This window comes from Monodelphis domestica, chromosome 1 (assembly GCF_027887165.1).
Source record: "Monodelphis domestica isolate mMonDom1 chromosome 1, mMonDom1.pri, whole genome shotgun sequence".
In the NCBI taxonomy this organism is placed as follows: Eukaryota; Metazoa; Chordata; class Mammalia; order Didelphimorphia; family Didelphidae; genus Monodelphis; species Monodelphis domestica.
In genome coordinates this window covers 551675704-551690169 of record NC_077227.1, presented here as the reverse complement: position 1 = coordinate 551690169, position 14466 = coordinate 551675704, and the positions used below count along the sequence as shown (strand labels likewise).

General features: G+C 35.8%; 1 protein-coding gene across 5 annotated transcripts in view; it reads left to right on the top strand.

The window, feature by feature from the left end:
- SNTG2 (syntrophin gamma 2) overlaps positions 1 to 12958 on the top strand; it is a 771339-nt gene extending 758381 nt beyond the window's left edge. For 4 of the 5 annotated variants that reach the window (XM_056813383.1, XM_007476197.3, XM_007476195.3 and 1 more), the window contains one exon: positions 12684 to 12958. In XM_056813383.1, coding sequence (XP_056669361.1) covers positions 12684 to 12815 — 132 coding nt within the window. In that variant the 3' untranslated portion in view covers positions 12816 to 12958. The remainder of the gene's footprint in view (positions 1 to 12683) is intronic. The other variant, XR_008915522.1, reaches the window with a different exon arrangement.
- Positions 12959 to 14466: the final 1508 nt, after the last annotated feature.

The window sequence follows — 14466 nt, the reverse complement described above, 5'->3', positions numbered from 1 at the left end:
TTTAAAATGTGAGCCAACGAAACAACTGAGTAGATTTTATGGCAGAAAGCAGACAGTATCAGAAGTGGTAAATTATAGAATGTAACCTTTAAAGGTTACAAAGAAGCACTTTCTTTGGGAAAGTTTATCCTCTCGGGTCTAACTGAATGAATTTGGGCCATCTAGAAGAAAGAGTAATAGTTGACCCATGTAAATTCCAAATAAGATTGGGAAAGGAGAATGTATAGCATAAATAGATGTGTTTTGTTCACAAAACTTGGATCTGGGCTTATGAACCTTTATCGATTGATTGATATGCTATCTCACTCTTACTGATCTGCCCACCCAACTCTCTTCAGTCCTTCCCCATTGGAAACAAACATAAAATCATAGGATGTTAGTGCTAGAAAAAACCTTAGAGACCATTTTGATCGAACTCTCACATTTTATTGTTGAGGAATTTGAGGTCCAGAGAGGGGAATCATTTCTCTAAGGTCACAAAACATGTTAATGGCACACCCAGGAATAAAAGCTAGATCTTCTGGTATGCTATCATATTCTTTTCCCTCCGTACCAAAAGCTTTGTGTACAATGCAGAGAAAGAGAAAATGAAGAAATTGAGTAAGCTTAGTAACTCCTCAAAAAGTATAGATAGCAATTATCTGTGGGACCACCTTGCCTTATCTTCTTCCTTACTCTAAATGCTTGAAAAATGGAATAGAGTTTTATAAAATTTAGTGAATGTGCATCAAGGATGATTGAGCAATTGACCTGAGGTTTCCTTTTGAAATGGTATCCTAAAACCATATAGGAAAAATTGAACTCTTTATCACTCATTAGCACCTCCTCCCATTTTTCCACATGATTGAATCACCATTCCTTATAGCCACCTAAGCTCACAAACTTGTTGTCACCTCTGGTTCTTCCATTCTCTTTATTCTCTTCAATATTTTTCTCTCTACTGATTCCTACCTTATTTTCTATAAGGATGCCCATATCTCTCTCTTCTTTAAAAATTTTCATTTGATCTCCATTAACCATCATCTTATATCTCTCCTTCCCTCCTTAGTTCTCATAGTTGTCTACACTCAATGCTGCCCCTTCCTGTCTTCATACTCCTTTTTTAACCTCTCAGTCATCTACCTTGTAACCTCATGTTTTCATCTTCAAACTGAAATCGTTTTCTCCAAAGGTAGCAATGATCTCTTCATTGCCAAATCTGATGAACATTTTCTCACTCCTTTTCCTCTTCTGTCATTTGCCAATGTTGTTCACCTTCTCCTTCTAGTATTCTTTGGTAGTCATGAAATTTGTCACTCTTTGACATTTACTACTCTTTCTAACATATCCCCTTTCTACTTTTCCAGTCTTCTTATATTTTATTACCCTCCCTACCCACTGTCCAAATTTACTGTCAACATAATCTTCTTTTCTCCATGCCTTTGTACTTTCCTTCAAGTGTCAGCTTAAATTTGAAATACTAGAGGAAGCCTTTATGAAATCCTCACAATTATGAGTACTCTTGTTTCCTAATTGGATGTGCTCTGTGTATATCTTGCATAGTCTGATTTTTTTAATACTGCTTCCTCCATTTGAATGAGAGCTCATTGAGGACAAGGACTGTTTTGCCCTTTTTCCTCTCTCCAGCTGTTATCATACTCTGGCATTTTTACGTGCTTAAGAAATTATTATTGACTGATTGTTCCTATAATCAGTCAGTTCCATAGCCACAAATATTTCTCACAATCTTCTCCCTCCCATTCACACACAATGTGGGGCATTAGTTCAGGGCCCAATAACCTCTTCACCAGTTTATCATAAAAAATAATCTCATGGACCACATTGTCTCCATTCTCTCTACCCACCTTCCCAAAATAAAAATAAATTTTCTAATTTTCAACAAAATCATACCACTCCTCTGCTAATAGCTTTCAGTGGATCCCTAGTATAAATCTAAACCTCTTAGAACCTGGCAAGTATTACTCTCCACAGTCTGATTCCACCCTACTTTTTTCCTTTCTTACTTCATCTTACTACCTTTCACATACACCAAGTATCAGTTAGCTGATAGAGTAACTTGAGTGCTGGATGTGTAGTCAGGAAGGACAGGGTATGACTAGAGTTCCTGCCTGAAAACTTGATCCCTCTGTGACCCTGACCTAATAAGTTACCCTTTTTGGACCTAAATTTCCTTATTTGTAAGATGAGAATAGGGAGTATGACTCAATGGCTTCAGAGGACTCTTCTTGTACTCAATATATGACAATATGATCCTGTGATCTTTATACTCATCAGTCCATCTCCTGTCCAGGATAGCTAGGTGGTATAGGCCTGCAGTCAGGAAGATCTAAGTTCAAATTTGACTTCACAAATTTTATAGCTGTGTGTTCCTGGGCAAGTCACTTAATACCTCAATTCTTTAAGTGTAAAATAAAGACACACTGAGGAAAGGAAGGGTAAACCATTCCAACATCTTTGCCAAGAAAACTCCAGGGATAAAGGCCAGGAGGAAACAGAGTTGAACATTCCTGAATAACAGCAATTTCCTGTCTGCATCTTATTAGATCAAGTGACCTCCTAACAGCTAAATTTTTACTCTTTCTCTATATCAACCATTTAGAAGGCTCCCCTTAGGTTTCTCTCTTCATGAAATCTATTAGATTCATAAGTAAATATGTGTACATATGTTCCCATGCACATTCTTATGAGTATTTTCTCCTTCACGTTGTCTCATTTTTTTTAAACTGTGTAATTGTTTATATGGACTTTATGCTTTATCCAATCTCCACCCCCAACATTAAATGTTAGCTCCTTGGGGTCAGGGATGGCTTCATTTTATCTTTGGCATTCACAGTGCCTATTAATAAATTCTTGCTAGATTGTTTTGATTTTGTCATTATTTAAAGTTTCATAATTAATTGCATATATGTAATAACACTTAAAATCAATAATTCAAGGCTATGATGTGCCATTAGCTGTTGTTTGACCTTGTACAAATTATATTGCCTCTTTGCAACCCAATTTCTGAACTTGCAAATGAGTTTTGATATTGCCCTCTGTCCCACCCTCCCTTCTCACTCCTCTTGCCAAATTCCCCTTGAATTTTAGGGGTATTTTGAGTGTAAAATGACATGAAAGTATTTTGAAAAAAAAGTTAAAAGCACCATTTAAAAGCAGAATATTTTTATCATAGCAGTGAATTAAAATATATATATGAAATGAAAGCTGAGGCATGATTGAGAATCTTCCCCTAATACATAGATGTGCTTCTAAGTGGGGCATAAGCTAAGATAACCAGGAATGGTAGCCAGACCAGAGACAGCCAAAGGGCAGAGAATTTCTTGGAGAACAAAATTATAGAATGGGAGATAAAGGAATCCTAAAAGCCCAAAGATAATAGTAGTTGTTGTTTTATTGTTACTAATAACAGAAAAATAATAATATTCATATAATGCTTTAGAGTTAATAATGTATTTTCACATTTGTTTTTACACTTGATTCTTATCATCACCCTGGGATGAAACTGGGGCACATAATTTTATCATTTTAATGATGAGTAAGCTGACACTCAGGAAAAATTAAGTAACTTGCATATAGCCAAATTTTGATCAGCTTTTCTGAGGCAGGCACAGGTTAAGATTTGCCCTCACTTGTACTGGGAGTAAGTGTCTGAGTCCAGTTTTGAATTCAGGTCTTCCTAACTTCAGTACCAGGGTTCTATCCACCACACCATGCTAGAACATCCTTCAACCCCTCAAAATTGTGCAGAGTATAAATCTTGATCTCTAGTGTACAGCAGCTCAGAACTGTATACACATATTTCACCTCCTGCATCATAATTTGTGTTTCCATTTGCAATTTTCCAAAGCAAATTGCACTAAATATCCATCCATTTTATTTGCTCAATAAATATCTCCCCAGGAATAATATGTATCATTACAATGCTGTTATCCCTGCTTTGGGGCCTTGCTCAGAAAACCTTATGTAAGAATAATAATTTGTTCCCCATCTTAAAACTTAACATGGATTTGAACAGTTATGGCTGAGGGCAGCAATTATCTTTATTGGTATATCTTTTCTGCTTTTTTTTTCATCTACCTTATAAAGGGTCATTAGATGTCAATTAAGGAAAATCTAAAATCTTCTGATAGTTGTAATTTATCAGAAGTGTCAATCACCTTCACAGACTTTTTTTTCATTTTGGTGACAAATGTATAGTAATTTGTGCACTGAGATGGAAATATGGATAGTGCAATAAAGAAATGTGATTTCAACTGGAGAAGATATATTGAGGACATGTGGGTAATATTAACATTGATATGTTGATTGAAAGTGTCACTCTTATGATAGATAGAGACTACATAAAGCTAAGGAGTGTGAAAGGAGAAATATTTTCACAACTTACGATTGACCTTATAATTCATATTTTTAAGAGTATTGAGTAGCTTATTTAAACTCTTCCTTAATTAGGGGAAAAGTTCCATAGTCTTAAAACATCCAAATGGGACAAATCATGCCAGGTTTTTAAAATTAATATCCTGACCAAGGTTTGGTAGGAACAGATTTGGTAGGAAATTAGATTTCAAGTACAAATATATTGGGGGGGGAACAACTTGAATAACATAGCTCAGTGAGATGTGATGGAAAGTGTACTGAATTTGGGAGTCAGGGGCAAAGAGGTAGAATTGGCATATGTGAGTGGGTCCAATGCAAATTATGATTGTTTCTGGAAATGGAATTTTTCCACCCTAATGACTTTAGAATACTATTTTCAAGGCTGAGTACAGATGGTGAAGACTAGGTCCAATCCATTCCCCAAGGCATTAAGAACTAGAATGTGGTTTACAAATGGAGCAAACTCTTGGCCTTCAAAGGAACAATATGTTTCCTTGTTTAGGCTATCAGTGAATAAATCACTTTATTTAACAGGTCAGAACTTGTTTATTGTTAAAATTAAATATATATCTTCAGTTTTAATGTTCATAATTTTCCCCACATTATCTCCCCCCCCTCTCTCTATATATATGCATATATATATATATGTGTGTGTGTGTGTGTGTGTGTGTGTGTGTGTGTGTGTGTGTGTGTGTGTGTATACTAACTCACTATGTGTGAATATGTTTGTGTGTATCTTTATTTTGGGGGCAACTAATTGACACAGTGGATAGAACGCTCATCCTGGAATCAGGAAGATTCTTCTTAATGAGTTCAAATCTAGCCTCAGATACTTAATGGCTAAACAACCCTGGTCAAGGAACTTAACTCTGCCTTAGTTCCTCATTATAAAATGAGTCAGAGAAGAAAATGACTAACCAGTATCTTTGACAGGAAAACCCCAAATGAGGTCATGAAAAGTCAGACAAGATTTGAACAACTGAACAAAAACCATTATGTCCTCTTTAATATATTCAGTTAGTTTGGAATGATAAATTTAAAGACTATCATAGAATTTCAATTAGGAAAAACATCATAAAGACCATTTAATCCAAACCACTAATTCTGTACATGGGAAACCTGAGAACCAAAGAGGATAGATTCCCTTGTCACCACATGTTGTATCCTCCCTCTCCCTTTAAATAGCCTGGGATATAGGTAGATTTTTAAATAATATAAGCAAACCTATAGTTCACATATGATCCACCAAGATTCCAGTATCTTTTTTGAGCTAATATATAATAAAAGTCAATAAATTTCTATGTAATGCTACCATGTGCCAGGCACTGTGCTTAGCATGGGGGGGATACAAATATGAAAAGAGAGTCCCTGCCCTTAAGGAACTTACAATCTGATTGCAGAGGGCAACATAGAAACAACAGTTTAAGTGGGATAGGTTGGTAGGGATAGGGAAAATTGTCTACATTTGGGAGCATGGAGGAGAAGGCAATAAAATACAAAATAAGTGTAGCCAGGAGGGAGATGAGGACATGTCTGACAATGGAGACCCAACCCTTGACAGCTTTCGTTGGTATAGTTTGCTTTCTTCTCACTAAGTATGATCTTATTTGTCTGTCACTACATAATTTAATTTATTTTAACCCCTATTTTAATTTGACAGATATTTTAATATTTTAATTACTAACTCATTCTAATATAAATTAATTCTCAACTCCCTGAAATCTACAAATAATTTACTTTTTAAGTCATAGTTGTTTTGAGTATGACCACATGATTCCTTGGTGTGGTAAATTCCCTGAAGAGGGACTCCTTTCAATGAAGGATTTGGGAAACTTCTCTGTAACATATTCTTTTATAATAGTGTGGAGGCACTGAGAGGTGTTGGCACACTCAGAGGTTATGTATCAGAGATACTTGACCAGGTAATATGTGTCAGAATCAAGACTTGAACTCAGATGTTTCTGATGCCAAGATCAGTTCTATAGAGCCATATTTCCACTGTCTTCAGCAGTGTTTAAATTGGTAAAAATCCCAATTTGTTTGCATAGTGTTGATGATCTAAGAAACCTTTCAAACCCAGAAGCTTTGCTTTCTCAGTGCTAACCATTTCAAATCAGGCTTATGTTCAGAATACAGAAAGCTTTAATGAGATGAATTCTAAGACACTATCCCAAAATTAAAAGAAGTTCTGTTTGGTTTGGAGTCATTGGTTTAAACTGGAAAGTCTCACCTTTTGTCTTGAAGTTACAGTCATCACAGTGAAATCGGAAAGAAGGGAGGGAAACATGCCGAGTTGCAAATGAAGGTGAAGGTGAGGGTACTGGGAAACATATGCTAGTTAGACCATTATCACAACTACCATCTGCCTTTCCTTCCAAATAGGCTTTTGGAGGTTTTGTGGCTCAGTCAATGCTAAAAGATCAAAAACCTCTACTGCCATTAGATGGTAGGAATTAGGAATGTGCCAAAAGTTAATTTGGCTTTCCTTATTATCAGAAGAGTGAAGAATATATACATCTAAAAATACCCACGAAACATTTTAAGCAGCTTGCATGCACATCATCTGACAAGCAAACACCTGTGAATGTTGGGAACTGAGGCCCAGATTGTCAATCCAGCTATGTCCATGCATAGTTCATATTATCTTGATCAAATGAGCAATCAACAAATATTTATTAGGTAGCTGCTATGTGATATGCATTATGCTTTTTGGGAGGGATACAAAAATAAAAGTGAGAGTTCTTGCCCTCATGGAGCAAACATTCTGTCAGGAATAATACCATGTAGGTATAGAGATACAAGATAAAAAGAGACAAAATAGCATTAAGTGATTTTGTTAGAGAGGGCAATAGTAACTAAGATGAATTGAAAAAGTCTTCATGTAAAAGATGGTATTTAAGGTACTTGGGGACACTAGGGATACTCAGAGGCAGACGTGGAGAGGAGGTGTGTGCCAGTCATGAGGGACATCCAGCATTCATGCATAGTGGATGGATGACACAAATATACAATGTATCCACATATATGCACACACATATGAGCACACATACACACATATCAACTATCTCTATTATATGTGTGTATATACATATACTACACAAACACACATATATCCATCTGCCCAACAATAGCACATAGTAAGATGGAAAGGCAGAGTTGAGCCAGGCTATTAAGAGCTTTAAAGGTCAAGCAGATCCTAAAAGTAAAAAGGAATTACTGGAATGCGTTGAGTAAAAGAGTGACAATAGATCTGTGCTTTAGAAAAATAACTTTGGCAGCTATGTGGAAGACAGATTCAATTGGCAATAGAATTAAGCCAAGACCAATTAGAGTTTGTTCAATAGTGGTTCAAATAAGAAAAAATGATGGTATGAATTAACATTGTGACTATTTGTGTTAAGAAAGTGAAGGAAGCACAGGATGCTTTATTGGTAGAAATGACAAGAATCGGCAACTAACTGACTATTGCTGAATAGCTTGAAATTAAGCTATGTCAAGATCTTGCCTTTCTTCTGATCGATGCCTTCATCTCCTGATGTGGTCACTCCTGGGATATATCAGCAGGAGCTAAGCTGATTTCCATTCTCCCCAACATGACTTCTATTTCTCACTGTGCCTATTGGATTGCCAGTCTCAGGTGATATGAGGAACAAGACCTTCGTCTTACTGCTCCTGACTTCCATCTTTCAGTACTCGTATTATGAGAGAATTCTGCTAGGGGCCAGTCCAAGTCATCTTTCACCTTTTATTGCCAGCCTGATCATTGCCAAACCCACCCTCTTGATGAGAAGAGCTTCTTATGTAAAGGGGAAGAAGTTTCCTAAGGCTTCCCATCTCCTACTGCATGTCTTGAAGGAAGGGGAACAGGAAAATTGGAGAGGAACAGAACTTCCATCTCCTTCTGTGCAGGTTCATTTCCTTCTATTCTTGAGCCATCTCCTGCCTAATCCCAAGCCTTTGGAGGGATGAGAAATAGTGGGATATTACCTCCCATCTGAACATCTAACTGTATGTCTTCATTCTTATTCTGCCTTTGCCTCTTCTTGGATGGACAACTTCCTCACAAAGATGAGTGGCACTTTCCATTAAAAAAAATCATTTTTCACTTGGTCGTACCTATACATCCCAGTAATTCTGAGCCTCTGTTGGTTAACATCCAAACCCCATTTCCCACTTTGTGATTTCTTATTCCTATCTCCCTCAACTCTAAGTCACAACATACCCTTTCCACTGTGCCCTCTAGAATGCCTTTACAATGGGCAACACATTTCCCTTTGATATTAATCTTTTCCTTTCCAATTAATTTCATTTTTTTAGAAATTACTGAAACCTGGCTCCCACATCATGACACAGACTTTCTGACTATGCTTTCTAGTTCTGGCTGTATCTTCACTCATTCTATTCAGCTCAATGGTAAAGACAAAGGAAATGGGAAACACCTTTACTACCCATAGCATTTTCAGGTTCTCTCCCTACCACCATCATTCAGTAATTTCTTTACCTTTGAGATTCATGCTATTCATATCATTGAATATGATCATACTCACTGAAAATCATACTCATTGAAAATCCTGGTAATTATTGACTATACAGCACCAGATTGCTTCCCTCCTTCCTCAATTAGTTTGGTGCTTAGCTCCCAATTTTTCTTTCTTCCCCTACTCCTGCCCTCATACTAAGAGAGTTCAATATATATATTTATTTTCCCTCAAATGCTCTAATCATTCATTTCCTCAACTTACTCAATTCTCATAATCTACTCCACCACCCCTTTGATCTTGACAGCCATAAATGGACCACCTACATGTTTAACAATTCCATAATCTTATCTAATCATAATCTTCCCACTTTCCACATATCCCTCTGTCATCCTTTAAATCTTACCCTTCATCCAGTTCTAAATTTCATTCTTTCAGGCCCTCAATTCTATCTGAAGCCATGTTCTATGTATTTACACACTTCTCTTTTCCCCATCTTCATCCTTTGATGAACAAACTCCTCTCTACCCTACCCTCTTTGCTTGAATCCTTGACCCCCTAATCAACCGTCATTGTAAATGAATCTTTATTCCCAACATTCACTAAGCTCCTAAACATATGCTACTGAACAAAAATGGAGAAAAGCTTTAGACATCTCACTGAATCTACTGCAAATTTGTTACATAGCCTCAATTGGGTCCTCCTTGCCACAATGCAAACCTAGTCTACCTTATAATTTACTATCACAATCACCAAAGTGGTTCTTCTAAGCTTTTTTAGTCCTCTTCAAATCTATCTTTGTTCCCCTTATCCTCACCCTATCAGCAGAAAACTTTGCTTTATATATTGTAGAAAATGATGAGCTATCTTCCATGAGTTCTCTCTTTTTCCCTTCTTTCTCATCTGATATCAGATAATTTCTACCATTATCTTTTCCTCCACTGACTTGGAAAAATAGGTAGCATTACTCTTTAATAAGGCCCAACTCTGTACCTGCACAAGTAATCATATTCTATCCCCTGTCTTCCAATGGATTTCTCTTTATGTCATCCCCACTGTATCACTTATCTTGAATCTCTCTCTGACTATGGCTTCCTCCTCTATTGCCTACAAACATGCCCACACCTCCCCATCATCAAAAATCTCCCCTTGAAACTTCCATCCCTGCTAATTATTATCCTGTATTTCTTCTATCCTTTATGTCCAAATTCTTTTAAAATATTGAACATGGATTTAGGAAGACTTTAGCTAAGCTCCTACCTCACATAATTAGTATGATGCTGCACAGGTAGCTCAACCTTTCTCAGTTTCAGAGTGTTATCAGTAAAAAGGATGGACTTGATAGCCTCCAAGTTTCCTTGAAGTTACAGATCTATGACCCCATGACCACTCAAAAATACCAGTTTGAGGAAATGCTGATAAAAGAGCCCAGTGAGATTTTCTATATGAATTAAACAATTCTTAGTCCTTGTAGTCTTTTAATGAAAAGAATGAATTCTAGCTTGATTGCTCAATAAGCATATTTAAAACCGTTTGCCTTTTGAAAAGATTCTTGGAACATGTCACCCCTCAACAGTTTGTGCAACACAGCTGTAAACCTAATTGTGGCCATGAAATCATTCATAAAAGTCCTATTTCATTTTGGACACATTCACAATGCATTTCTCTTTTTGAATAAATGAAATGTGGTAGGTATTGCAGTGTTGATTTGCTCCAGACCAGTGAAAACTTTCAGATTATATTGTGCATTCAGTGATTTCATTTTTGTGGATTTAGGCAAGACATAGGTCCCTGCCTACAGAGAGATCAAAATCCTATAATACTTGGCCCCTTTTTTCATCTGGAATACTGCTCGACCAGATCTCTATCATCTTATGCTGCTCCTAGGTCATTATTTCCATTTAATAGATGAGGAAACTGTGGTCCAGAGAGAGTAATACCCAAGGGTAGTGGCAGTTAGTAAGTGTGGCAGACTCAGGACTAGAACACAGATAACTTGACTTCCAGTTTAGCAGTCTTATACAGGATGCTGAGCCACAAACCTTTCATATCTCTATCGGTTGTTTATTTGGGCATGTGCTTTGGGGTTTTGATCCTATAAGATTATTCACTGACCAAAATTATTAATATGGAAATATATTTTGTGCAATAATACATGTATAACTCAGATTAAATTGCTTGTCAGCTCCAGAGGGGTAGAGGAAAGAAGGAAAGGAGATTATATGGATCATATCTTTGGAAAACTTATGTGGAAATTTTTTATTAAAATAATCATCTAAAAAAAGAAACCTTTCATATCCACGTCAACAATGTCTTCCTTATTAGAATATATCTTTCTTACTACAACTCCAAATACATTTTCACTTGAGGAAGTCTGGGGGCCCAACAGTATTAATAAACCACAGCTTTGTACAGTCACTATACTAATTGAAAGTCAAAAATAGGCCTTTTGGTCTTTTCTTAGGCACAAAATGGTAACACAAGGCAGCATTACTAACACCATGTGTTCAGAAATAATGAACCTGAAACAGCAGGGCTTTGAAATTCAGGTGGATTCCAATTGTTCTGTGCAACAGTTTCCAATGTCTCTGAATAATCTATGTCCTGTTCCAGGGAGAATTCTTAGACTCTCACTTAAGAAGGCTTTTTTTTTTCCTCCTTTTTTCATCCTCAAGTGCAGAGTCTGTATTTGTGAATCTGCCGTGTATTTTCTGTACTCCTAGTGGCTTCTGTGTATATTATTGTCACTTGAAAAAATGTAAAGGCACTGATATAATAAAGTATTAAATTATTTTCTCAGTAAACATTGCTTCAGAAAACTTTTGATAGGGATACAGAGTTTAGATAGGGGACAGATATGCTTATGAAGTTAGCAAAAGCAGCTATAAGCAGGATAGTGGATGGATTGTTGGAGTTATTGGGAAGACGTGAATTCCAATCTTACATCAGATAACTTGCTAGATGTGTAACCCCAGACAAGTTATTTAGCTTCTGTGAGACTCAATTACCTCATCTCTATAGTTGGGTCAATAATAGCACAAATAGCAAAGGATTGCTATGAAGATAAAATGAGATAACATATAAATGCTTTGCAAATGTTGAAAATTTCAGACAAATTCAAAGTTTATTGATTATTATTGAGTTTACAAAGGAGCCTAAATATAGACCTATTAGGGGCACAACCAATTTTCCTGTTCTAGGCCTCAGTTTTCTTACTTATAACATGAAAAGGTGCTTAACAGATATTTGCTGTTGTTGCAAAGGATCACTACATATTAAAATTTAGCATTAGTCAAATTACAATGCAAAGCATGGAAAATAACTTTGACAGCAAGATGGCTCAATGAATGGTGTGGTGAACTTGGAGTCAAGAGGACTTCCCTTCAAATCTCTGCCTCAAGCACTTACTAGCTAAGTGACTTTGGGCAAATCACTTAAACTTGCCCTTCACAATTTCCATTCGAGGAGCCAATGAGATCACTGGGAGAAAGTGATTTTCAAACCTCCAAATGCTAGGTAAATGGTTGTTAGGTTTTTATTAGCTCTAGTTATGTGGCCCCTATGTCCCAGCACACGTCAGAATTCTGCTTAGATTCCTAGAAAACATATGTTGCTGAAGCATAGCTTCCAAGAATGAACAGTTATTTTGATGGTTTCCATTCATTGGTTTTCTGCTTCTTTGTAGTAAACCCACTTGTCACCCCCGGGCAGAAGGGTATAATTTTAGTGGCACTGAATGCTTTAAAACTGGGTTATTATTTCCTTTTACCTCTACCCCCTGCCATATTTTAAGAGGAAGTAGATTTATTCTTTTTTTTCCCTCCCTTACAGGAACTTGAATTCCAGGACCTGACGGCTATTTTACATTGCATACACTCCTTTATTGCTGCAAAAGTGGCATCGGTAGATCCCATGTTTATAGACAGCCAGAGTATTGCAAGAAGATACATGTATAGCAACTGAAAATTGCTTCTGTCAAGTGATTATTGAAAATTAAATTATTTTCTTAAGAAATTAATTCTTTCCTGAATGAACTTGCAACTTTGTGTGTTTTTATAATGAGCCTATAGTTGTGATACCAATAAAATATGTAACTAGTTTCCAAATTTGGGTCATAATTGTTAAACCTGAAAATTTATCACATGTTTGTTCAAGCCAATCAGCTTGTTGTATGTAATGTAACTCAGAATTCCCAAGTGAAGTGATCCATAGCATTTTTACAAGTAATATAGGACACTAAAGATTTTACTGCCCCTGTTGAGAAGATTCAAAAGGTTATTCCATTCATCAGTTATATAAATGGAGGGACTGGAGTTCCACCATTTTGTTTTCTCTCATAAAGTAAGAGACTGGCTTAATCTGCTGATCTTCCTTTCATGAGAGATGATGTGAGGGAGATGAAATGTCGATATAGAATTCCTACAGTGTAGGTTCTTCACAAAATTTTATTTTTTCTTCTCAAAAGAGAAAATATTTCCAGTGGTTTTTTGTTTGTTTGTTTTGTTGTGTTTTTTTTTTTAATTAAAAAGCACTTTAATGGAGTTAGTTGTATTTTCCTTTCAGGAAAACAGGATGCTTTTTCTCAATGCATCATGATCTTTTCTCAAAACCACACATGTATTTCAAGCAAAGCAGAAATAAAACTAGAGAATGTAGGTAATTCAAGAGCTCGCAACCACTAAATCTCAGGATCTTGTTGTCATCAGGATACAGATGAACAGATAGAAGAAATAATGAACCAAGATAAACTTTTTTGCAACAATCCATATGATTCATGAATCTTCTTCTTATATCTCTGATATTGGGGAAAGAAGAGAAATGTTTTGTTGGAATAGAAATATTTCTAGTTAATATATTATTTTTACAGTACATTCATTAAAAAAATTGCCAAAAACACATTCATGGTTTTGAAAAAAATTCTTAACTTAAATATTGTATTTTACATGGTTAACATCTTAGAAGAAGATACTGCAGAAGAAATGTTGCTGGTATTGTCCCAAGTATTTGGTTATGTATCCTTTTGTTTCATCCCATATTTTCCATCAATATTACCCTTAAAATGAATTAGAACAGTTATAAAATATTCATTGTTCTGGAAGATTGAAAAATTAATATTACTTTCCCCTCCATTTTTTCAAATATTTCTAGTTTTGTTTCCCAACCTGGAAAATATTTCAAAATATTGGTATTTGTGTTTAATTTTGAGGAATTTCTTAATAGTTAAAATTTTTACCTTGACAAAATTTCGGAGAGACAAATAAATATAAAGAATGTGATAATATATTCATTTCCTAAGGAAGAAATGTGCCTGAAATTACTACAATCATAACACTAAATGAGAATTTAGAGATTATCTAGTATAAATATCACTTTTATAGATTAGAAGATACAAGGTAGGAATTAGCTGTCCAAGATCACACCAAATGGAAGGGTCAGCCCAGAAACAAGGTTTCTTGATTCTTATAGTTTTGTAAATTTCAACCTGAAAGGAATTTTAAATGTAATATAGTCCAATTTCCTCATTTTGCAGAGGATGAAACTGAATCTCAGAGAGTAACCAACTGGGATTTTGTCACAGAGACAATAAATATCAAAAGCAGGATTAAAATCCATG